This window comes from Boleophthalmus pectinirostris, unplaced genomic scaffold (genome assembly GCF_026225935.1).
Source record: "Boleophthalmus pectinirostris isolate CB_2022bp ecotype Guang Dong unplaced genomic scaffold, ASM2622593v1 HiC_scaffold_12, whole genome shotgun sequence".
Classification (NCBI taxonomy): domain Eukaryota; kingdom Metazoa; phylum Chordata; class Actinopteri; order Gobiiformes; family Gobiidae; genus Boleophthalmus; species Boleophthalmus pectinirostris.
In genome coordinates, this window is record NW_026571018.1 from 3,140,923 (window position 1) to 3,165,458 (window position 24,536).

General features: G+C 41.6%; 2 protein-coding genes across 2 annotated transcripts; one reads left to right on the forward strand and one right to left on the reverse strand.

The window, feature by feature from the left end:
- Positions 1 to 1,306: 1,306 nt before the first annotated feature.
- Positions 1,307 to 9,186, forward strand: LOC110174995 (serine protease FAM111A-like). Its single transcript, XM_020941108.2, is given in 7 exon segments — positions 1,307 to 1,368; positions 2,653 to 2,719; positions 2,973 to 3,007; positions 3,101 to 3,130; positions 6,864 to 7,067; positions 7,069 to 7,331; positions 7,333 to 9,186. Coding segments are annotated over 5 exon segments (1,833 nt in total). The 5' UTR covers positions 1,307 to 1,368; positions 2,653 to 2,719; positions 2,973 to 2,980; the 3' UTR covers positions 8,642 to 9,186.
- A 324-nt stretch (positions 9,187 to 9,510) lies between these two features.
- On the reverse strand, positions 9,511 to 23,459 carry slbp2 (stem-loop binding protein 2). Its single transcript, XM_055148714.1, has 9 exons — positions 23,313 to 23,459; positions 20,867 to 21,022; positions 17,401 to 17,469; positions 16,995 to 17,072; positions 14,860 to 15,003; positions 13,717 to 13,893; positions 12,465 to 12,576; positions 11,045 to 11,165; positions 9,511 to 10,184 (listed from the first exon to the last, which is right to left on the reverse strand). The coding sequence occupies exons 1-9, from the start codon at positions 23,381 to 23,383 to the stop codon at positions 10,120 to 10,122; spliced, it is 993 nt and encodes a 330-aa protein (XP_055004689.1). The 5' UTR covers positions 23,384 to 23,459; the 3' UTR covers positions 9,511 to 10,119.
- Positions 23,460 to 24,536: the final 1,077 nt, after the last annotated feature.

Below are 24,536 nucleotides of genomic sequence, written 5' to 3' on the forward strand. Positions count from 1 at the left end.
GGACCAGTGCGCTCCAGACTTTGAAACAGAGCGGACATTTGTGTTCGGATCACGCCGTTTCCCTTTTTTCCAGACACGGCGGGACATGATGGTGCCCGGCGGTGCCAGGTCGGGGCTCCTCATGTACCGCCTGTAGACGCCAGTGGCTGCACTCGTCACATAATAACCTGCATCTGACTCATTGGCGACCGTTAGTCCAACCCAGAAATTCTAATGTTCTGACCGTCGTTGATCGTAAAGAGGTCGACACAGACACGACTTTGACCCAAAAGTCAGATTTTTACAAATATGCACTAAAATGTCAAAATATGGCCAGGGATAGGTACACACTTCTATTGTAGACCCATTTACACAGTAGAAAAAAGTGATTTTTGTGTCTAGTGGTCCTTTAACACACTTCACTTATGCAGTGTTCTTATCCAAATAATAATTCAAGATGGCGCTGTGTTTGTTTTTGTAACCATAGATGTGTACAAAGGGCGTTACTGTTTAGAACAATTCAGAGGTTTCCAGAAACTTACACTAGTTTCAATTGTCCAGGGCCCGACCAAGCCCCCAGGTTCCAAAATGGCCACCCATTCAAGTCAATGGGCCGAGCTCAATGGCGCATGATCCCAGATTAGCCTAGCCTGGCTAGGTACTTCCGGTGGCTGTGGGCCGACCGAGCATGCGCAGTAGTGCTCTTTTCTACCGCGGGGACACGCGAATGCACGCGAACGCACGCACGGTGCGCGGGTTCGTGTATCACGTGATCGCTTTGACCAATCAGAGCGAGAGGAGCTAGAGCGGAGCAGAGCGTATCCGAAGCTAATGATTTTAAAGCGTTTGTTAAGACAACTGAAGGATTTTGAGCTGAGAAAAAGTGCATGATCTAAAAATAGGTAAAAATCGCCACAAAATCCGACATTTTTGAAAGTTGTAGGTGCCCTGTCAGCCGAACACGAGCAGTTTGTGATTACATTGCGCTCAGTGAGAAAAATCTTCTCTCGGCCCATGGGATTTTTTCGACTGTAGTACCACTGAGTGGCCACTACGTCAACTCGAGGCAGCTACAAGCAGCAACACTGTATCCAGTTATTTTAATAGAGCCATGGGCCCGACTCAACTCAACTCAAATGTGCCGCCTTAAAACCTCGAGTCCTCCTTTCCGCCGTATGTCCCGCCCCCGGAAGCAAAAGCAGCCAATCAGGAGCGAGGCTGGGCGCTCCGGTCACTTCCTATTGGCTCTCTTCTTGAGGAATCAGATGAGGAGTTGAGGAATCTAAGGATTTACGGAGGTTTTTTTAAAACTCGGACGCGCCCTTAATGGTTGACTTTCGTTTCACAGTAAATTCGCTCTCAGAAGACGTCGCGCGCTGCTCAGGTGAGGTGCTGGACTTTTCTGTTATTCTGTTGCTCGGAGCGGAAAAACAATGACCAGTACATTAGAGTACATGTACAATGATGGCATGAAAATAGAAATAAAAACTAGGGGAAGAGTCATAGACTGAACGGGAAAAGAACACGTGACCGACAAGCGCTTTTATAACCACAGAAGTCATTGGGGTTGGGGGTTGGGGGTTGGGTTTGACGCGCGGGAAACACGGGAGGAGGCGCGGACCGCGCGACATGGTTTAGTTCAGTTTAGTTAAATCCTGTTTTAGTCCTTGTTTTAGACCTGATTTAGACCTGTTTTAGAAATAATTTTAGTTCTGGTTTAGTTCTGTTTTTGTCCTGGGTTTAGTTCTGGTTTAGAGACGTGGGAACCGCGCGAGGAGCAAAGAATAATGACGTAATGAGGAACACAACAACATAACATTACAGAGGTTTGTGCATTTCTGTTTACAGTTATTAGATCATGTAAAAATATATATATCATATTATATTGTATTGTATTACATTGTATTGTAATCACACTAGATAATCTAGATGTATTATTCTGAGTGTTTGTGTGGTTGAATGTTCAGCATACATCTGAACATTAACAGTAGGACAGAATATTAAAAATGACATTCTTAAGGACAAATCCTCTCAAATTTAAACAAACTGATTGTGACACATCAGCATGAAATTACAGTTTCATATGTACATAGAAAAAATTTGTCATCAATTAGTCATCTTCAAATTAATCCCAAAATGATCTCCGTGTCTCCACTGGCTCATCTGCTATAACACAAATAATGTTCCACACCCCATTTTGCCATAGAACATGTATGAGTTCATTCCATGGGAAACTTGCAGATTTAGGATAAAAACTGAGATGTGAAAAAGTCATGAATAATCTCGGTCCATAACAATAATCTTAATCCTCAAAATCTCCTCGGGGTCACTTTGACCCAAAGAATTTTTTTTTCCTTCCCGCTCTCGTGGGGCAGGTCATTCAGAGTCACAATTTAAGTTTACACAGTTTATGACCAACCATCCCAAAATCTGGTCACTACACTCAGGCTTCTGTGGTCAGAGATGATTTTCTCATAGAACAATGTAAAATGAAACTCCTTTTGTTTTAAACCAAATCTTTAACATGAACTATTTACAGAAACACTGGATATTCATGTGAAAAATATATTTCACTTGTCAGTCTTGTTTAAAATGAATGTGAAGTGATACAGCCACAGATATATCTGTGACCTTTGACCTCTGTCTGCTGCTTTTGTGGTGTTTATGTTACAGGTGAGTCACGGTGTCACAGGGTTCACTTCTGTCCTTGTTCTGTCCTGTGCTGCACAGCCTCTGTCAGGTATTGTACTGCCAAATCCTCATTCAATTCAATCAAACTTTATTTACAAACTGCTTTATATACAAAAATGTAACACGATTATTTTAAAGTCGTCAAAACAATCTCAAACGCCTTTGTGCGCGCACACACACACACACACACACACACACACACACAAACACACACAAACACACCTACACCTACACCTTCAGTGATGGATCAAAAACAACTGCTTTACTAAATATTACATTTTTAAAAACTTACAAATGTCCAGGAGGAAACATGGCTGAGGGATACAGCTCATATAAGGTAATATTATATAATATATTACACCTTTTCCAGATAATTGTCATGTCTAATTATTATTAATTATATTACTGTTTTGTACATTTTATTCAATAGGTAAAGACAGAGGATGACTACATGTGTAAGGTTTGTATCTACACTCTGTATAATTTATGTAAGATTAATTTTTAATTAAGTTAGGTTTTCAATAAAAAAGTAAGTTTTGGAGTAGTTTTCTGGCCTCAGGGTCAGTCCATATGAAATCAGCTGCCCTCCTTATGATCCATCTCAGATTTGGCTGAAAAAAATTTTAAAAAATTTCTAAAATGATCAAATGGAAGAATCTAAAACTTCAGCTCAATCCCTTCAGTCGTTCCTGAGTTATGACCCCTTGAAATTTTGGGGCCATTTCCACTTTTTCAGAAGCCTTAATTTATAAGCATTTTTGAGAGACCAGAACTTTATAAAAAATAAAATATTGAGTATCTTTATTAAGGGGGGGCGCTGTGGGCCCCCAAAATCTCAAATTTGGTTGTTGCTCAATTTTTTTTTTCAACTTTTGAGATCCAAGATCTATTTACTCCAAGCAGATATTTACAAACTAACTCTTGAACTGAACTTATATATTATTATTATTATATAATATTTGAGAGATTGACCATTTCTGACACAAATCTCACACTTTTCTGAGCTTTCCTGTGGATGGTGTAGAGTCTCAAATATGTTCACAGACCAAATGTGATCTTTTTGGCCTCTTCTTTGGAGCCTCGGTTCCCCATGTGGCACAGTTAGATGTTGATCAAATTTTTACCAGAGAAACTTTGGCATATGCTTATAAGTTTAAAGTAATAAAAACATCTACTATTAACTTCTTTAAATTTCAAACGGAATGTTTGAAAATGAGCTCTCACAGGTAATTTTTGGTGGAGCTTAGGGACTTTTCCACCCGATAGAAAAATTCAGTTTCCTTTAATAGACTTAAACACTATTTGCTTGTTATAAGCAAAGACACTTGGAGGTTATTTGTGGTACATTGTTTGTGATGGTTTTGGTGGCTCAGTAAAATGCTCGGCTGCAAGGACCAGTCTTCAGGCAACTGACTCCAGATGCTTGAGTGAGCTTCACAAAACAAAGAATGTGGAGTTTTTCTTTGTAAGCTCTAAAGACTTTACAAACCATAAACTTACTTTCTAAACTACAAGAGCACTACAGCAAGGTAAAGACTGTGAATGGTACTAGATCACACCACAGGTTCATTCCGGTGTCAAATGGTAAATTAGAAATGAGAAATGAGAATATCTCAAGATCATTTATGTACTGAAGTGTCAGTTTCTGAAATACAAAATGAGATTGTGCCAGATTTCTCTCTGTACCAGCAGGTCAATACAGAGCATGTAGAGTCGCGGACAAAATTGTTGGTATCCCTCTGCCAATCAAAGAAAAATCAACAATAAATCACTGAAATAACTTGAAATTGAGAAAAGCAATAATACATTTTTAAAAAATACTGAAAATTGTCCAATAAAAATCAAACATTGCTTTTCATCTGTGGTTCAACAGAATCATTAGAAAAAACAAAATAATGAAACTGGCCTGGACAAAATGATGGTTCCCTTAACTTAATATTTAGTTGCACAACCTTTTGAGGCAAACTCTGCCAACAAATGATTTCTGTAACTGTCAATGAGACTTCTGCTCTGATCAACAGGTATTTTGACTCATTTCTCATGAGTAAACTGTTCTAGTTGTCTCGGGTTTGAAAGGTTCCTTCTCCAGACGCATGTTTCAGCTCCTTTCACAGATGTTCAGTAGAATTGAGATCTGGGCTCACAGAAGAACACTCCAGAACAGAAGAACGCTCCAGAACAGAAGAACGCTCCAGAACAGAAGAACGCTCCAGAACAGAACACTCTAGAACAGAAGAACGCTCCAGAACAGAAGAACGCTCCAGAACAGAAGAACGCTCCAGAACAGAAGAACGCTCCAGAACAGAAGAACGCTCCAGAACAGAAGAACACTCTAGAACAGAAGAACGCTCAGAACAGAAGAACGCTCTAGAACAGAAGAACGCTCTAGAACAGAAGAACGCTCTAGAACAGAAGAACGCTCCAGAACAGAAGAACGCTCCAGAACAGAAGAACGCTAGAAGAACTCCAGAACAGAAGAAGAACGCTCCAGAACAGAAGAACGCTCCAGAACAGAAGAACAGAAGAACGCTCCAGAACAGAAGAACGCTCCAGAACAGAACAGAAGAACGCTCCAGAACAGAAAGAACGCTCCAGAACAGAAGAACGCTCAGAACAGAACGCTCCAGAACAGAAGAACGCTCCAGAACAGAAGAACGCTCCAGAACAGAAGAACGCTCCAGAACAGAAGAACGCTCCAGAACAGAAGAACGCTCCAGAACAGAGACAGAACAGAGAACAGAAGAACACTCTAGAACAGAAGAACGCTCCAGAACAGAAGAACGCTCCAGAACAGAAGAACGCTCCAGAACAGAAGAACGCTCCAGAACAGAAGAACGCTCCAGAACAGAAGAACGCTCCAGAACAGAAGAACAGAAGAACGCTCCAGAACAGAAGAACGCTCCAGAAGAGTCCAGAGTCCAGTGTTTTGTTTTTTAGTCATTCTTGGTGTTTTTCGCTGTGTGTTTTGGGTCATTATCCTGTTGGAAGTCCCATGACATACGACTGAGACCAAGCTTTCTGACACTAGGCAACACATTTTGTTCCAAAATACCTTGATAGTTTTGAGATTCCGTTGTATTTTGCACAGATTCAGGACACCCTGTGCCAGATGCAGCAAAACTCTGTGAACATAGAGCTGATGTGTCTTGCCAAAGAGCTCTAGTTTTGTCTCATCTGTCCAAAGAACATTCTCCCAGAAGCTTTGTGGCTTGTCAGTTTGCATCGTGACAAATTCCAGTCTCACTTTTTTATGATTTTCTCTCAACAGTGGTGTCTCACTTGAAGTCCACTTTGGCTCAAACAGTGATGGATGGTGTGATCTGACACTTATGTACTTTGCCCTTCAAAGTCACATTTAATTTCTTTGGAGGTTGTTCTGGGCTCTTTGGATTCCATTCGTATGATCCATCGCTTCAATTTGTCATAATTTTTCCTCTTGCGGCCGTGTCCAGGGAGGTTGGCTTCAGTCCTGTGGACCTTAAACTTGTGAAGAACATGTGTAACTGTAATCACAGGAACATCACACTGCTTGGAGATGGTCTTATTGTCTTTATCTTTATCCTGCTTGTTTATCATTTTCTTTCTAGTCTCCTGACACAGTTCTCTTCTTCTCTTTCTCTGGTCCATGTTCAGTGTTGTGTCCATCATGTCTCCAAACAGCACAATGACACATGTCCCTCTTTAAACAGACACACTGACTGAGGACAAGTTTGAAGAACCTGTGATGCAGATTAGAGACACAGCTGAGTTTAACATGTCCCTATTGTTCATTATTGTTATTTACAATCTTTTCTAGAGGTACCATCATTTTTGTCCAGGCCAGTTTCATTCATTTTTTTTTAAATATAATTCTGTTGAACAACAAATCAAAAACAGAGTCTGATTTTCATTGGTTATTTTTCAGGATTTTTAAAATGTTTTTATTGCTTTTCTCAGTTTCAAGTTATTTCAATAATTTTACTTGAGTAATCTTTTGCCCTGGTATTTGTACTTTTACTTATTTTTTTTACTTGAGTACTGTCATCCACCACTGTTGACTTACTGCAATAGTAGTTTCCCCAAATTCACCCAAAATTGGCTTAGCCCTTATGTTTACTTTAGTAGTTTTTGTTCATCTACCGATGTCTACACCTCTACTAGTCTTTTTAAGATTTGTTTTGAAATGGCTTTAACCTGTTGGGTTTGTCTTGCAGGAAAACCATTCCCATACATTTATTTTAAAGTTCTCCAACTCTGAAGAGACATACAGGATCCACTGTGATCGTCCCCAAACGGTGCTGGAGGCCATCAGATACAAGGTGGACGTGCAGCAGAAGCTGAAGTGTGAGGAGCAGAATCTGACTGTGCAGATCGGAGAGGCTCCTCAAGGCACGGCCATCCCCACACACTTCCCCTGCGTTCTGCCTGAAGGAGGGAGAGCTCATCACTTTAGCAGCAAAGAATGAAGAGGTGGAACATGGAAAGACAAAACAAGAAGAGGAGAAACAACAAGGAACATTCAACTACTATCTCCTGTTCATCCAGACAAAAGGAGGGCTCAATGCAAAAACAAAATCACTTTTTAGAAGTTCCTCCATTAAGAAGTTCACACAGCTGTGCATCTATGGAACCAAAGGCATGACCATCAGAGACGCCATCGCACATGATGGCCGCTTCACAGAGCTGGGGCATTTTTACTCTGGAAGATGTTTCAAAAGAAAAATCTTATGTCTTCAGTAATGATAACATTGAAGCACATGAAAATAAAACGTTCAGGATTTGTTTTGGAAAGATGACAAAACCAACAGTGAACACAAAGGCAGAAAAACAGAGCACAGAGCAGAAGTCAGCAGAGCCGGGCCAGGCCCAGGACGCCTCAGGCCAAACCCAGAGGACAGCACAGGTCCCACCGAAAGCAGGGGAAACTGAGAAGATCATTCCACTCACTGAGGTTCTGAAAAGAAAGGAAACAAAAAGTGAAAATGTCGAAGAGATATATCAGCTTCTCCGAGAGCAGTTTCCTGATTTGAAGAAAATCATGCAAGACCGATATCCTGGAGACACTTTTAAGGAGACGCTAAAGAAAGTGGATTTCGGGAAAGCGCAGCAGTCTTTCACAGATGTTTCCCGACTCAAAAAGCTGCTTAAACTGGGCACGTCCGTCGGCAAACTGGTGGTGGGGAATGCATGTGTGGGAACTGCGTTTGTGCTTTGTCAAAACTACATCATCACAAACGCACATACATTTAAAGACGTGGTGCACGACAACATCCTGGACCCCAATGTAGAAGTGGTCATGTTATTTAATTTGATAAATCCTGTTCTGGAGAACACTTCTCGCTTTATTGCTCATAAGATGATTGACTTTGACAGGGAACAGGACTATGCTGTTCTGGAGCTTAAGGTCAATGATCAGGACAAAACCAAAGTCCCTCCTGGACTCATGAAGCTGTTCTGCCCAAAGCCGGAGAGTGGAGAGGCCTGCATCATTGGTCACCCGGCCGGCGACATACAGAGGATCGACCCCACGTGTATCATCGAGAACAAGTCCAGGACTGAGGAGGTCAAAAACCACCTTGACAGGTTCAAGGACAATATGTTTGCCCACCTGTCTGTCAGTCATTTAATCGAAAAACAGGGCATCTCCAGGATCCTGTCTGAGAGTGATCCCCTGTACAAGTCTCTGTCCACCTACCACACCTTCATGTACCACAGCTCCTCTGGCTCCCCGGTGTTTGACGCCTGCTGCAGAGTCTTTGGGCTGCACTCTGGGGGCTTCGTCTACGGCCTGCTTCCTCTACGGGAAAGTGTCATAGAGTTTTCTCATCCCCTGCTCCTGATTTTTGAAAAGTTTGTAACTTCTCTGAAAAACAGAAATCAAGATGAAGTTCTGAGTGTTGTGAAGGAGCACTCAAAACGAAATGCTCACCTGAAAAAAATCCTGAAGAAAATTATGGGATTAGAAAACCCTGAGCCCATGGACACAAGCTAATCTCTAACCACCATGAGTGATTCCAACATTCCAAATTCTTTAGTTTCTCCTGTAACAGAGCAGATTGTTGGACATATTTGATCGGCTATAGTCCGCAGTCCTCAGGAGACACGTGATGTCTCTTTTGACACTGACTGGAATGACAGTGCCCTCTGCAGGTCATATTCAGAACAATATACTAACTGTGGGAAAGCCTTCCATTATAACCCAGTACATTCCTGCCATGTGGAGACTTTTTTTTTTGGCTGTAAGACTTTATAAAATTATTTCCTGAATATTTGTTGTTTCCTCTTTTCCAAGTATGCAAAACAGGTCACAAGGGCTTAAAAAATATATATATGCAGGCCAACTTTTCCTATGTATACAATCAAGTCTAACTTAACCTTATCACTTTGAGTTTTTAATTTTGTGGGTTTTAATAAAATGTATTCATCATGGTTGAAATACATTTATGTCAAGATTTGTCAATATTTAATGCAAATGTAACTACATAAATTGATCAAGTTTTCTTCGCTTTTATTCAAAAATAAATTGCATGTTATTTATTGGTGGGTTTGTTTGTTCTTATTCACACTCACTAGTCCAGTTGTTACATCAAAAACAAACCTGGAGTCGTTTCATTTCATTCACACCTTTGAGTCAAAGCTAAAATGCTCCGTTCCACCTTGTGATGTCACACTGTAGCCAAGTTATCATTGACCTTTAGTTCAGTAGAGATAGTGAAGGTGTATGGAGGGTAAATGAAATGCCAGTTATGTTTTTGATGAACCATAGCAGATCAGAATATGGCACAGTAAGAACCATTTAAACAGTGACAGGCCCCTTTAGTCTAGGTTCAGATCCAACCCAGAGAAAACCCACAACTCACATGAAGCTTTACTCTCACTTTATTTATATCTTTATTAATAATTTCACACATTTGAGCCGGTGCTCTTTCCGAGCGCCACAAAAAACGACAAACAAAAGTCAAGTAAAAGAAAAGACGTTTCCTCTTCCTGGGTGGAGATGTGCGGAGCCTGTATAAAGGCTGTAGTGCAAAACGAACAGGTGACATCACAACAGAACAGCAGCGCCTCCTACCGTGAAGGGAAAAACAACGCAAAAGTGCACCACCACCACCAAAAGTGCCAGTTCATCAGGGGCCCGGTGATTGGCAGGAGGTGGTCGGAGGGGGCGGGCTCTCCGGGGAAATTCATGGTAAAACTGAAGGCCGTCGGCCGCGAGCACAGACCTGGTTAGTTTAAAATATTCAGGGTGAGGTCGGGTGGGGGGCGTTTATCTGTAGTACACAGTCAAACATTCTTTCGCACGCTAAATTTTTATGACATTTCAACCTTTTTTGTGGTTAAAATGCATTGTAAAAATCTAAGCGGGCGACAAAGTTTGACTCGTCGATAGTAAAAATCGTCACAGCCCTGGTCTCGGGGGTTTTTGGGGGGGGGGGACTGGGGTCAGGGAGGTGCACAGGTTTGACAGTCCTAATATGGAACCCACAGGTAATGGTCGGACACCACGGGCACCTGCTGGTCGTCTGAATCCAGATCTGAGGAGAAAAGGAAAAATCAGATTTGCCAGTTTTCACGTAGTTATGTTAAAGGTCAACAGTCAATTTTGTGTAATGACAATAACAAATATCGTAATATTGTATTGTCAAAACTCACGACATATCAATGTGCAAGGTTTTTCACTTAAAAGTATTAAAAAAAGGGAACTGCATAGGCTTTTACTTCATTTACTACATAATTTATAAAAGTGCTTAAAACTTATTAAAATAAAAGTGGCTTGAAGTCGTCGTGGCATGTTTCCAAACGTTCTCCTGGTTTTTGACGTGTGAATAGAGCCTACTGGCATTGAAAACCTGTATCTTTCATTTTTCAAAATAAAACCAAAAATAAGAAAACGAAAAAACTATTTTCTTCATTATTTGTCTCAAACCAAAAAGAAAAAACAGATAATGATTAATTTTTTCAGTTTTCTATTTTGTGTTTAAATGGGGGAAAAAACAAACAAAAAAAAAACACAAAAAGACCTGGACCGCGACCTGGACCGCGACCTGGACCGCGACCTGGACCGCGACCTGGACCGCGACCTGGACCGCGACCTGGACCGCGACCTGGACCGCGACCTGGACCGCGACCTGGTTCAGTCCTGGTTCACAGTTTAAGTTACGTAAATGGGAAACTGCAGTTATCCGTTTTTTCCATTATTCATTTAACCACAAAAACGAAAACTGAAAATACGAATCATTATCTGTTTTTTCATTTTGGTTTTGGAGACAAATAATGAAGCTTTTTTTTTCCCTTTCGTTTTCTTATTTTTGGTTTATATTGAAAAACAAATGAACAAATGATGCTTGAATTATTGACCCTTGCCTTGAAAACCGTGTGTGATGCGTTCACTGACCTCGGGCGCGGTTGGCCTCAAGCAGGAGCTGGAGCCAGTCGGTCATGTGATCGCCGGAGGTCAGCTGACTCAGGAGGGAGGAGCCAAGGCCAGGGGGAGAGCGGGGAGGCGGGTGGCACTCCTAAACCAAAAAAACAAAAAGCTAAATTATAATATTCATTAGCTGATTCGGACATTTCCAGTGAATATACAGTGAAGAGGGACAGTAGTTTCATGAGTGTCTTTTCAAGATGCTGTAGAATTTAAGGCTCATTTATGCTCCACTTCCATAAACGATCTGTGCGTAGCAACTCACTGCATTCATATACTTCCAAATGTTTCTCATGTCAAGGCTGTGTTCTGTTAAACCACCACCAGAGGGCACTAAAAGCCAGGTAAAGAGTTGACCAAAGTCATTAAATAGAGCAAGAAATAAACACTGAGGCGAGAAAAATGAGGTGATAAGTATTCATTTGTTTCATAGCTGGTTCTAATCGCTTTTTAAAAAGTTTTGCTTCCGCTGTCGAGCTGTGTTCTTTGTGTTTCTGTTGCCAATACTACACATGTTCTGAGCTTTACAGAATGACGCAGAAGACGAGTCCGAAGAGTCTATGTATCCATCCAAAGGCTCAGTGTGATGTCGAGTTCCATTTGACCCATTAGGAAAAAACATCACCCCTCTCTGCAACTGCTGCTCTCAGGCTCATCATTTTCAGCTTTAAAAGTTTTGATTAAGCTGCTCTACAGACCAATCTGTGGTGCAGTGCCACAGAATGAAAACAAAGCGCCACAAATTGATTCCTCTTTTTTCCAATGTGACCATCACTCGCTGAGAGATACACAGTAGTGCATACATGTCATTGGGGGTACACTTATAAAACACTTGCACTATTTGCTTTCCAGACCCGACTGCCTGCGGTGCAATGGTGGGACGGGAAACCTTCCCTCCCACGGAGCAGAGCGTCCGCAAAGTGCTCTGTGCCGGTCCTATCTCCACCATAAACCATAACGAAGCCGCACAATAAATGGGCCAGAACCCAAGAAAGTCCCTTATGATCGGGCACAGAATAATTTTTCAGAAAGCCTCGTAAAATTAGCTGTTCTGACAGGGCATGCATATACACCACATTAATGCAGTCTGTGGAAAACTGATATTAACAGACCATAACAGACAATCAGACTCCTTTCCCCAAGGTCTCTCCCGCCAGTGCTGCAACAGGTTTGATTGACAGTTAAAGTGCCCGCTCCCTGTCAAACCAGCGGCGTTTCCTTCAACACCGTCCAGACTGGCTCTTTACTGCCATCTTATTTCCGTATTTGGAATTCAGACCTTAGTATAACTACACTACGGGTGACGTCACACTCTCAGTCTATGATCGGGTAGCATGGCCTGTTGCTGATAGTTGTAGATGTGAAACAGTTTTAAACAAAGGTGTTTTACCAGAGGAGAGCCTGGGACACAGGCAGAGGAGCTGTGCGGTGAAGCGTCAGTCTCGTCCTCTCTCTGCCCGTCTCCGCAGAGGTCAGAGGTCATCCGTGCCAGCTGCTTCTGCCTAAAAAACACAGACAATCACATCATTAGAAGGTCTCAGTTTAAATTCATCTGAAAGCCTTCACTGGAACACACGCGTTACCTTTTGTTTTGAGATCTTATATGCACCGAAAACAATTAAAAACAAAGTGAAAGTTAAAAACATTTTGCACTAAGTCACTCCACCGCCCGCTTCCAATAAGACTCCTCAAATTTGGCCTGAATACAGAGATACTCCCAAATATTAACTCTAACCCCAACTCCTTGCTTTCCCTCCATTGACAAGACTCCAGTCTGAATGGTCAGGTCACATTCATTCCACTTACACATGTCAAAAGATCTGATATGCATCAGTTTCAGGAGCACATATCCAAGTGTCCTGGGTCACATTTGGGGGGAAAAAAACAACAACAAAAAAACAGATCTGTCTCATTCAGATTATCATTAAAAGATCAGATACAGGATCTTAGGGGCAAAAAAAGACAGATTTGGGTCACTTCAGGCTGCAGTCTGAACGTAGCCTTAGATGAGGGTCCAGTGACTTTTTTGGGCCTTCTTATAAACAACTTTGCATAATAGGCTCTATTCACGCTTACGTCACAAACCAAGAAGACGTTGGAAACAACCATTTTCTTCATTATTTGTCTCTAAAACCAAAATGAAAAAACAGAACGATTTGTTTTTCCAGTTTTTGATTTTGTGTTTAAATGAATAATGGAAAAAACGGATAACAGCCGTTTCCCACTTCCGTGACCACGATGCTGGACTTTTGCACCGCATATGGACTAAGCCATCTCCAGCGCCCCCCCTCTGGACTCCGTATGTGGTGCAAAAGTTCAGCATCGCAGTCACGGAAGTCACAGAAATGGGGTGGCCCCGGTTTCAGTTTTTTTTCCTGAAAACAAAAATCTTTATCCATCTATATTTTGGTTTTGGAGACAAAAAATGAATCATTTCCTTCTTATTTTTGGTTTTATATTGAAGAAAGAACAATACACTGATTCTGTTGGAAGTTGTCGTTGCCTTTCCCCAAACGTCTTCCTGGTTTGTGACGCAAGTGTGGATAGAGCCTGTACTCTCTCTTTAAATAAATCAGACCACAAACACGCAAGAGTCCCAAAATGTGGACCAAACTTGTGATTTTAACAGTAGCTTCACCCACAGCTGCTCCACAGGGTCCTGCTCCCTCGAAGGCCCCTCCCTCAGGTGTTGGTCGGTGGGCGGGTCCCACAGATGCAGGGCCCGCCTCCACAGTCGCACCTGCATGTCCCACGACCTGCGGCTGTACTTCCTGTGTTTGTTTGGGGTCGAAGGGTGGAGCTTTGGGTCCCGGAGGTGTCTGAAACAAAAATATACAAGCCCACTAACAGTTTTCTTCATTTAGAGTGAGTATGACTGGCATGATCCCATCAAAGGTTTATTTAAGTCTAGGATTTAGTTTTAGATTGTATATACACGTTATTTTTTGGACTACAAGTCGCACTTTTCATGTGACATATTAAAATGTTTCAGTGAAGCGGTGAGAGGCTCTAGTCTTGTGTGTCAGTATCTGCTGCTCCTGTTCCACGGTCACTTGGCTCTACTGCACATGTCTCCTGCAGAAAGAGCCTCTGTCCTGTCTGTATGTCAGTCGATCGCACCATTACTTCTGCACCACTGAACAATTTATAAGTTTAAAGTTTAAATGTTAAAGACGACTGAGAAGACTGAACACAAATGCAACCAAAAAAGAAAATCAGATTCTGCAGATTACAAAGTGCAAGTCATGAAATCTGCAGCTGAAAATGGAAATCGAGCAGCAGAGAGAAAGTTTGGAGTGAGAGAGAAACTCGTGACATCGGGAGGATGCACCATGAAACTTTCCTGAAGTCACTGGATGGATGGACAAAGCCTGAACTTCAGTGACACTGAAACCATCCTGTCGGGATTCAGAAAGACACGAATAATTCTAACTGGTCCTGATGCTGAGTCTGACGACAGCGACACAGAAGAGGAAGCGACGCTCTGTTTACCTCCAGAGGTTGGAGTTGTTCAGAAGTGACACCGAGGATGATTTGGAGTGAGATGGAGAGTTTGATAAACTTGTTCTGTTGTTTATGTTATAGTTTATCTGAAGAACTGTTCATATGTGACGTTAACAGTCTGTTGTTCTCTCTTCTATTGTTTTTACTACAACTTGACTTCACACAGGAAATGTCTGCTCCTGCTCTCCAATTTTAGTTTTTGGCTGGTGAGACTTATACTCCGAAAAACACAGTATATAAATGAACATAATTCGCCGTCAGTCTCTGTATTTTCCTCTCACCTGGGCACTTGTTGGAGGTAGTTCTGGTATCCCGTGGTGTTTTTGCCGTACTGGATCTGCTTCTGTCTTCGTTTCAGAACCGCGGCATTGGTCTCTGTGTTTGCCGGGTCGGGCAGACGAGTCGGACAGCGCCCCCCGGGAGGCCTACAGGAGTATTACAACACTACAGCTTACTTTGACCTGGAATGTTCCACAGCATGGCATTAATTAAACTAGTTTATGGAGCTAAACATGTAACAGGAAAAGCCAAGACAGCCAAGGTCCAATCTGGAGAAGTGACCCCGTTCACGACAACAAAAACACCAGCAAAATGATTAATGCCATAAATGTGGAACATTCATCTGAAACATGCCCTTATCCAAATGACTCAAAAGTAAATACACATTTTGAAAAGTACAGATAAACGGAGTAATGTTTGTAATGATCAGACAAAACACTAAGATCACGTAAAATAATGATTTTTTTTAAGTTAAAAGTGCAAATTTTATTTTAGAGATGAGTTTTCTTCATGGCTGATAAACTCTGGGAAAAAAAATCAAAATCATCCCAAAAATTGCAAATGATGTAATTTACAGCAGATCTATTCTGTAAAACTGACTTATGCTACAGTGTTTTCCCCTCACCATTCACTCACCCCAAGTTGTGTTTGGAGTGATTCGTTTGAGTAATCTTTCAAAATCAGCAAAACGGCATCCTGAAAATTTGTGATTAATCTCAGTTTTCACTGCTCTATACTTGGTTTTCCAGTTTGATTTTCTTGATCTGCAGCAATCCATAAGAGTGAGGACATTTACGGCGACATCAGCTCCCATTTTAACGTAATGTGGAAGTCCGTGGACTTGCATCTTTTATGAAGTCATCAGTATTGAGATTTAAAATGTCCAAATTATAATAACGGTCCACCAGCATCAGCTTATAACAGGGATCCAACCTTTTGCGTCCGGCGAGCTACCTTTACAAAATGAAAATTCTAAAGCGCTACTCATTTTAGTGGTTGTTAGAAATTAATTCGATCTAAGAGGGTGAGCCTTAGATGTAGTTAGGGGTCTATAAAACAAACCATTGTCCATTTATTAATGCACAAAAGGTCAAAATAACACATTTACAGTGGTAATTAATCAAATTTCAGTTATTTAGTACAATATGTATAATTCGGAAACCCCTTGGTGAGCTGCTTGTACAGGGTTGGAGAGCTCCCCTGACCCCTGATTTCTAACTATAAAACAGACCTGGTGCTCGTGTCTGTTCTGAAGTTAGTATAAACGCACCCACAGCGCTTTACCAAACACCTCCAAAAGCTGTGGAGTAACTTTCTGCAGTCATCTCTTCACACTAAAGTATTCAACTAAAGCTTCATGTGGATTATTTAAGCAGGTCAGCCAAAACTATACATCTGCCCGTGCTGGAGGATTTTTTTGTTTCAAATTGTCAGTGGAAAGTTTAAAATACCATTAGAGATGCAGCAGTCTTGTAATTATGATGACCAAAAAAAAAGAATGAAAATCTATCAACTGTGGACATAGTGAGGCCAGATAAACATCAGCCAATAGAAAACAAGGCTCCCTCATCCCTCACCAAACTCCATATGTTTCTAGTGTAACTGACTCGCCGATGTGCAGGGATTACATGGTTTATGCGGCGGTTTTTAGAGGCTTTTTTAAACTGTACTTTCCTCGCAGTTTGCACAAAGTTTGTTGCGATGGCGGACGAGAATCCACGACCAGTTCACCGCAAAAGAAAGTCAGTTTTTGAGGTCGCTGAAAGAAGAAGAGGAGCGAAGTCAAACCGAGGTGATTCTTGGAGATTCCTTCCAGTGATGGCGCGAACAAAGCACACGAAGGGTCCAAAAACTGGCGCATCTTTCACAAAATTATTTCTAGACAGGTAACTTCAACAGTAATTCTGAATGTGCACTAACGTAATGTAAACAAATGTGATTTCTAGAGTAAAGAGGCAGGAGATGTTTCTACTGAGGGAGCTGGTGTCACACATGCACAACATTTGAAAAAGGACTGTCACTATTTCTTTTCCCTTAAAAAAGCCTCTATATAACCTTTAAGGCTGACGCTCCACAAAGTGTCGATATATCGATCCGTTTCTTCTCATATTCAATCTCTAGCGTTGCGTTCACTGACCTCTTGTCCAAGTCGTCCGTCCCAACACAGACGCTGCTTGTCGTCACTTTGAGGATGCAGCGCTCCAGAATCGAAGGTCTGAGGAAAACACATTTTTAAAAAGTGTTTATGCTCCAATTCAAGTACAATTTTCTCATACAAATAAGTGACCTAGTATAATTATAGATGCAAGTGTCTCTTAAAAAGGTCAATAAGATCGCTGTGTGCGCTCTGTCCAGATGATTCTAGTGAAGGTGTATGGAGTTCAAAACTTCAAAAAAAAAAAAAGCATTTTCTGTATCACCACATGACATCACAGTGTACAGTGGGTCATTTGGAAATAAACCGCAAAGAAATTTCAGTTATTAAATTCACTTTCAGTATTAATTTCAGGTCATTGCGCCAAAGGAGATCAGAAGTGGTTTACCGTCGTGGTTTGTTGGTGCAGTCTGGACGCAGCCCACCAGCCGGAGGAGACGGGATCGGAGACGCGTTACTGCAACAAGAGAAATCAGATCAGCACACAGACTGTCAAGTCATTTTATTTATATAGCCAGTGTTGGGGAGTAACAGATTACATGTACCGGAGTTACATAATCAGAGTACAAATTATGAGTAACTGTATTCAGTTACAGTTACTGTTTCAGTGACTGGTAATTGGATTACAGTTACTTTGTTGAAATAAATGGATTACACAGAGGGATTTTCCCGTTTTCACATGAGGCTATATCCCTTTTTTATTTTTTTATTTTTTTTTCTTGGCAATTCCACTCATTGCCGGAAACTAAACCAGGACCTAAACACCAGGACCTAACAGGACTAAATCATGCTGCGTGGACCATGTCTCCTCTGTCAATAATATTTTTAAAGACTCTGCCTTTTCATTTTCTTTTAGCAAACAATGTAAAGATTTCCTCGTCTTTGCTTCTCTACAACAAATCAAGTAATCTAAAGTATTCAGATTACATTACTCAGTTTAATGGATTCCGTTACAAACTACATTTTGTAATCTAATTTGTAGGCGAATACATTTTAAAAGTCACCTTCTCAACGCTGTATATAGCACATTTAAAAACAACCATAACAAGTTGCACCAAAGTGTTTTACAGCAAAACAACATGGTGATACACGAAGGCAAATATAAATGATATAAAAGATTACATAAACGAGTGACTTGATGCACAAAGATAATAGTTTAAAGTAGAGCTCATGGGCTGTTAAATGCCATCTTGAAAAAAAAATGTTTTTAGGAGGGTTTTAAAGCGAGGCAGGTAGGGGCAAGATCTTAGGTGAAGAGGGAGGGCATTCTAAAACTTGGGGGCAAGAACAGAGAAAGCTCGGCCTCCCCTGGTTTTGAGGCGGGATGGTGGGACGGACAGGAGGTTGTGAGAGTTTGAGGCTGTGTGGGAGGTTAAAAGATCAGTGATGTACTGTGGCGCAAGTCAGTCAAGTGATTTAAAACAAATAACATTTTAAAATCAATATCTGGGTTTCATGTGACGTCACAGGGCTACGTTTGTCAGCACGCAAAATCAGATGGAGGGAAGTGAACTGACTGGAGGAAAATGCCCATGTGTTGTGTAGTTTACGGCTGTGCCAATTGTTCTAATCGAGAGAAGGAAAAGCGATTTTTTAGAGTACTGAAAATAGTCGTCCACAAAGGTCAGAAATGGGAAAAGCCGACAGAACAACGCCATAAAAGGTGGATTACAAAACTGTTTGTGGTCGGGAGGAGCAGATTCCGCAAATGCTCGTGTCTGCAGTGACCACTTCGTCAAAGGTTTGTTACAAAGATAAATAGTTTTTTGTGGTTTACCTAAACATAAACGAATCATTAATGACTAACGGCTAACGACGTTTGTTGACATTAAATAGTTCAAATAGAGGTTACTGCCAATACACTGCAGTTTTCCCATAACGTCTATACACAAACTAAGAGAAACACTCACCCTGGCAAAGACCAAACCATAATCATCATTTAGGCGTTTTGCACCAAGGTTGAGGATCCATCCACTGACAAAAAAAGTTCTATGTCTCCAAACCTTTGTACTTTGCCTTCATCTGTTGTCTGGTGTAGAACGATGTCTGAAGAGATAAATAGTTGGTGATCTCCTCTGCCTCGATTGTCAGCAAATCTTTAACTTCAGTTGAAAATTCTCATTTTCAGTAAGATCAGGGTCAAGCCCAATATATTTGTCGACTAACTGCTTGTACTTTTGCCTTGCTACTGGCTCTAAATCCTTACAATAAGAACTCTTCTCCATATCTGTTTGTTGCGTTTGTCTTCACTTCCTGCCCTCCACCTGAAATTCGCGCATCATCGTGATCAGGTGACTGAAACCCTCCTATTCTGTATTTAACAGGTAACCAGTGGTGTTGGGCTGGATGGGGGTAATATGATCACTCTTTTTGGAACCGGCGAGCATCTGGCTGCAGCATTTTGCATAAACGGATTTAACAAACCAACCCGTAAACCGTCGAGCTGCAAGTAGAAGTGATCATGGGGGGTGCTTCCAGCTCCATGGACTGACTCAAATTCACTTTCTATTGAAAAACTGTCTCTCCAAATGCTGCTGTGAGCCTCGTTATTTTGGGCTTAAATGGTCTTAATAATCCACTCTACATCCTGGCTGTTTCATTTCAGTTTTGTCCCTGAATGAAGATATGAAGTTGAATCACAGACAAATCAGACGCTGTGGTGCTTGGTAAACATTCGCATACATTCATCATTTTTGCCGATTCATGTTGTGACAGACATGACAAGGGTCTGTTTATGTTTAGTTGCATGCCAAAAATGAGCTCAGAGTTGCACTGACACTGCACACACGTGGAGCGCAGCAGCTTTAAAAAATAAAATCGCACACAAATACAAAAAGTTGGGTCACGCCTCTGCAAACTCAGGAAGAAGCAAATCGCAGCCAAAAATAACGCAAATTCTCCTGTAGTGTGTGGCGTCCTTTAGTCCACAACCTGTGGACTAAGTGGCGTCGCGTCTTCACTTTCATTTTTGGGAGGAAATTGTGTACATACTGTGACGCAAAAGTGTGTGGAATTTGATTGGGTATACATGAATCCGTGCATCATTCATTCGTTTTTCAATATGAAACCAAAAAAAGTTTATTTGTCTCCAAAACCAAAATAAAAAGCAGATAATGATTCGTTTTCAGTTTTTGATTTTGTGTTTAAATGAAGAAAGGAAAAAAATGTATAATGGCCGTTTCCCGTTTACGTGACTGTGATGCCGGACTTTTGCACCGCATACGGACTGGACCGAGACCAGAGGCTCTGGACCGAGACCAGAGGCTCTGGTCCCGCTCTGGTCCCGCTCTGGTCCCGCTCTGGTCCCGCTCTGGTCCCGCTCTGGTCCCGCTCTGGTCCCGCTCTGGTCCCGCTCTGGTCCCGCATCACAGTCACGTAAACGGGATCCGTTATCATTTTTTTCCATTCTTCGTTTAAATACAAAATCAAAAACTGAAAAAACGAATCATTGTCCTTTTTTTCATTTTGGTTTTGGAAACAAGAAAACGAAAAGAAAAAAAGTTTTCCTCATTTATTTTTGGATTTATACTGAAAAATGAATGATACACCGGTTTACATGCCATCCAACATGCTTGTTTCTGTGTACTGTATGTATGTGACGTAAACATGTACATGACCTGAGCAGATCTGACCAGAGTTTTGCGTCTTGTTCAGTGTAGACAGAAACTCTATGGTGGAGTGTATTCAACTTTTCCACTCTGGAGGGTGGTTTCAGATTTTTGCATTTTTAAGACCCCAAAACGCCGTCACTGTCTAAATGAAAGGCACTTCTGATAAAATATTTTGTCGTTTTAAACCCACAAGCGTTCTCATGTAAACAAGCCCTGAGGGGAGGAAACAGAATAAGCGCTCACCTGACCAGGCTGTCGTAGACGGAGGAGCAGCCGGGGAGGAGCCAGGGCTCGGGGGCGGGGCCGTGGGCGGTGGGCGCGGGGCCACACGAGAGTCCGTTCCAAACTGCGGACGACCAGCCTTTGGCGCAGACACAAGACCCCGGGCTCAGACAGAAACTACAGGACAGAGAGAAAAGGTCATGTGTGAGTAATGACCAAAGTTGGGACCAAGTCTTTGTTCTGCAAGTCTCAAGTAAGTCTCAAGTCTTTGACCTCAAGTCCGAGTCAAGTCCCAAGTCAAATACAGGGCAAGTCCAAGTTGAGTCTCAAGTCACTGGCCCATAAGTCCAAGTCGTCTATTTTGAGCTTCAAGTCATTTCAAGTCTTTAAACCAAAGTACCAAAAATAGCTTAGATTTGTGCAACTTATACACTATGATTCTTTTTTTTTTTTTTTTAAGTACAAATCATCTTAAGTTGTATATTTGCAAATTTCTACAACTCTTATATACTCTATAAATAAATGTAGTTCATTTTTCCTTTTTAAATGTCTTGAAAAGATCTTCATGTGAATCATCACAATCAGAATAGAAAGAATTCAGATTTAAAAGTGCTTCAAGTCTTCAAGTCACACGCCTCAAGTCACTGACCTTCAAGTCCAAGTCGAGTCCCAAGTCTTAGTCCATTTTACCAAGTCAAGTCAAGTCTCAAATTCTAAAAATAGTGACTCAAGTCTGACTCGAGTCCAAGTCACACAACAGAATCTCCTGCGCAGATCGGACGGAAACCAGAATATGTCGTTTTAAAAGGAGAATTTTATCATTTTAAACTAAAGGGTTAAACAGCTGCAAAAAGTGTTAAAAGGGCGACCAGATTTTCAAAATGAAAAACTGGGACTCCCCCAGTTTGTGTCAGTTGGTAATAATAATCAAATTGTGAAACAAGTGCGTAATTAAGGAAAATTGTTATGGACTCAACCCATTCATGGAGAACCAGTCAAATTTCCTTTGTGTTTTGGTCAGTTTTAACTGCTTGGCTTTAATAGCTTTAATTTAGAGCCCTGCAGTCCTGCGGGTTTCCCGCGGGACCCAACGTGGGACACATTTTGAAAGCTCACTGTGGGCGCGGGCAGGAGTGGGACTAAACAACGCGGGAGCAGGTGGGAGGGATGATAAACTGCAGTCCCGCAAACTAAATATGAGTATAAATAAAATATACAAACCATGAATGTAAGCATATCATGCATAATTTGTGCTGGAGATTTTATTTGGCATTAATAGAAACATTTTAAGCAGCAGACGTCCCCCTTCCCATACGCTGCGCAGACAGTCCACCCGCGGCCCCTACGTCGCGTGAACAGTCCCTCCTTCCATACGTCGTGCGGCCCGCACCACTAAGCCAGGACTAAAGCCAGGACTAAAGCCAGGACTAAAGCCAGGACTAAAGCCAGGACTAAAGCCAGGACTAAAGCCAGGACTAAAGCCAGGACTAAAGCCATGCCGTCGGACCGCCCACCGCGCCTCCTCTCATACGCAGCCCAATTCCTTTCGCTTTTCCGTGTTTGATAGAGTTTAAGAAAGCAAAGGTTCCCATCCTGCGGGGCCTGCAGGCGGGCGCAGGACAAAATATCGCAGATGTGGGTGGGAGCAGGACTGAAAATGACAATTCTTTGCATGAGCGGGACTGAAAATTGTGTCCCGCGCAGACCTCTAGTTTAATTTACTGATGGATAATATACACACAACACATTTTATGTATGACTGGACTCATTTGAGAGTTTGCGACTATTTTCTAACGAACTACAGCCAAGTATGCACAGATTTCCTAAAGACGCACGGATTTTCTTGCCAGACTGGCGCCATCTAGTGCCTCCGCTCAATTTCAATTCTCTCCAGCGACTAGATCAGGAATCAGAATACAGTAGACGGTTTACAAGAACCCCAGAAGTGCGAGTTCGGGCACCAGTCAATCAGCGAAGAGCTATACATCCTGTGTCGGCAACAATTCCCGAGATCAAGGTTTTAAAGCTGAAACAAAGAGAATGTTTGGTGAATTTTATTAAGGGGAAAGACGTTATTGTCCTTCTTACAGGATTTGGGAAAAGCTTAATATACCAGTTAGACCTGTTAGCGGGGCATTACATACGTCACGACCTAATAACAGCGATTGGTTAAATGACAAAAAGTACCCACCTACTGCCGAGCGAACGAATCCGAATGCTGCAAGGTCAGACGGTTTCCAAAGAATGAAACCGGCTGATGAATCAGGCTACGAATTTCTATCCTACGCACATGAGTATTTCTGAAAGCGTTCTTACTCCATATTTAAAACTTTTCTGCGCCACTGTTTTGTAATATAAAACACGATTACAAAGAATTATGAAGCTATTTCGTTATTATCTTTTCGTAAGCAGCGCCGATGTGACAAGGCAGTGCGTAAACCCGAAAACCACGGAGAGGCGCGGATACCTGGAGGAGAGCAGCGGGCTGTGAGCCGCTGTTGGCCCGCTCTGGGACACTCTTGCGCCGCTGTGGGACATCGTGGCGCCGTGCTTTCGCTCTGGATCGCTCTGGTTCGCTCGGAGCCTCGGACAAACGCCATTGTCTCACCTGCGCAGGTTTAAATCAGGCGCAGGTGCAGAGGGGCGGGGCCACGGCGCGTAACGGGATTACGTCAGGAAACGAGGAAACGTCATTTCAGGTCAACACATTTTCACTCTGTGGTTCTTTTTGTGATGTAAACATTGAATCGACAGAACATTTATTTTTAACCTATTTTTTATAAGACAAAAATTATTATTATTATTTTTTTAAATGCAACATCAGTCCCTCAGATTATGACTCACTTTTCTCATGTATGTAATATTTTATTTTCCTGTTATGCCATTGCCACAAATCATTTTGTTAACAATCTGTATCTGTACCTCTTTCCACTGCTTTACGTTATCTCATGTTTAGGGCGACCAGCCAGACTCAGTTTTGAGCCCTGTCCCAGCAGATTTATCCAAAACCTGTGATCTGACCCAGTTTTATATAAGAAATGTGCCAGTTGTCCCTATTTTTGACAACAGTAAAGCGAGACATAAATTGTTATTTGTTTTTTTTTTTTAATACAGAAAAGCTGCTTAAAAATGACAAAAAAATGTGACTATACTGACTCGTGCGCAACACTTTTCCTTAATTATGCACAGTGTTGGGGAGTAACAGATTACATGTACCGGAATTAAGTAATCAGAGTACAAATGATGAGTAACTGTATTCAGTTACAGTTACTGTTTCAGTGAGTGGTAATTGGATTACAGTTACTTTGTTGAAATAAATGGATTACACAGCGGTATTTTCCTGTTTTCACATTCACATTTTCTAAACCTGGTCTAAACCAGGTCTAAACCTGGTCTAAACCAGGACTAAACCAGGTCTAAAACAAGATTTAACAGGACTAAACCATGCTGTGCAGATGTGTCTCCTCCTCTTCTATCAATAATATTTTTAATTTGGTTCAGTAAAGTCTGGACTTTTCATTTTCTTTTATCAGACAAAACATCTTATGTGAAGATTTCCTCATCTTTGTTTCTCTACAGCAAATCAAGTAATCCAAAGTATTCAGATTACATTACTCACTTTAAGTAATTTAATGGATTATGTTACAAACTACATTTTGGTGTAAGTAATCTGTAATCTGTAGGGGCATAC

Bases quoted from the DNA above. Each gene is read 5' to 3' on its own strand.
- slbp2 (XM_055148714.1), bottom strand. From the start codon at position 23,383: ATGTCCCACAGCGGCGCAAGAGTGTCCCAGAGCGGGCCAACAGCGGCT. The intron at 21,023-23,312 runs GTATCCGCGCCT...TCTGTCCTGTAG, and splicing joins AGCCCGCTGCTCTCCTCCAG to TTTCTGTCTGAGCCCGGGGT. The intron at 10,185-11,044 runs GTCAGTGAACGC...TTTTCTCCTCAG, and splicing joins TGAGGCCAACCGCGCCCGAG to ATCTGGATTCAGACGACCAG.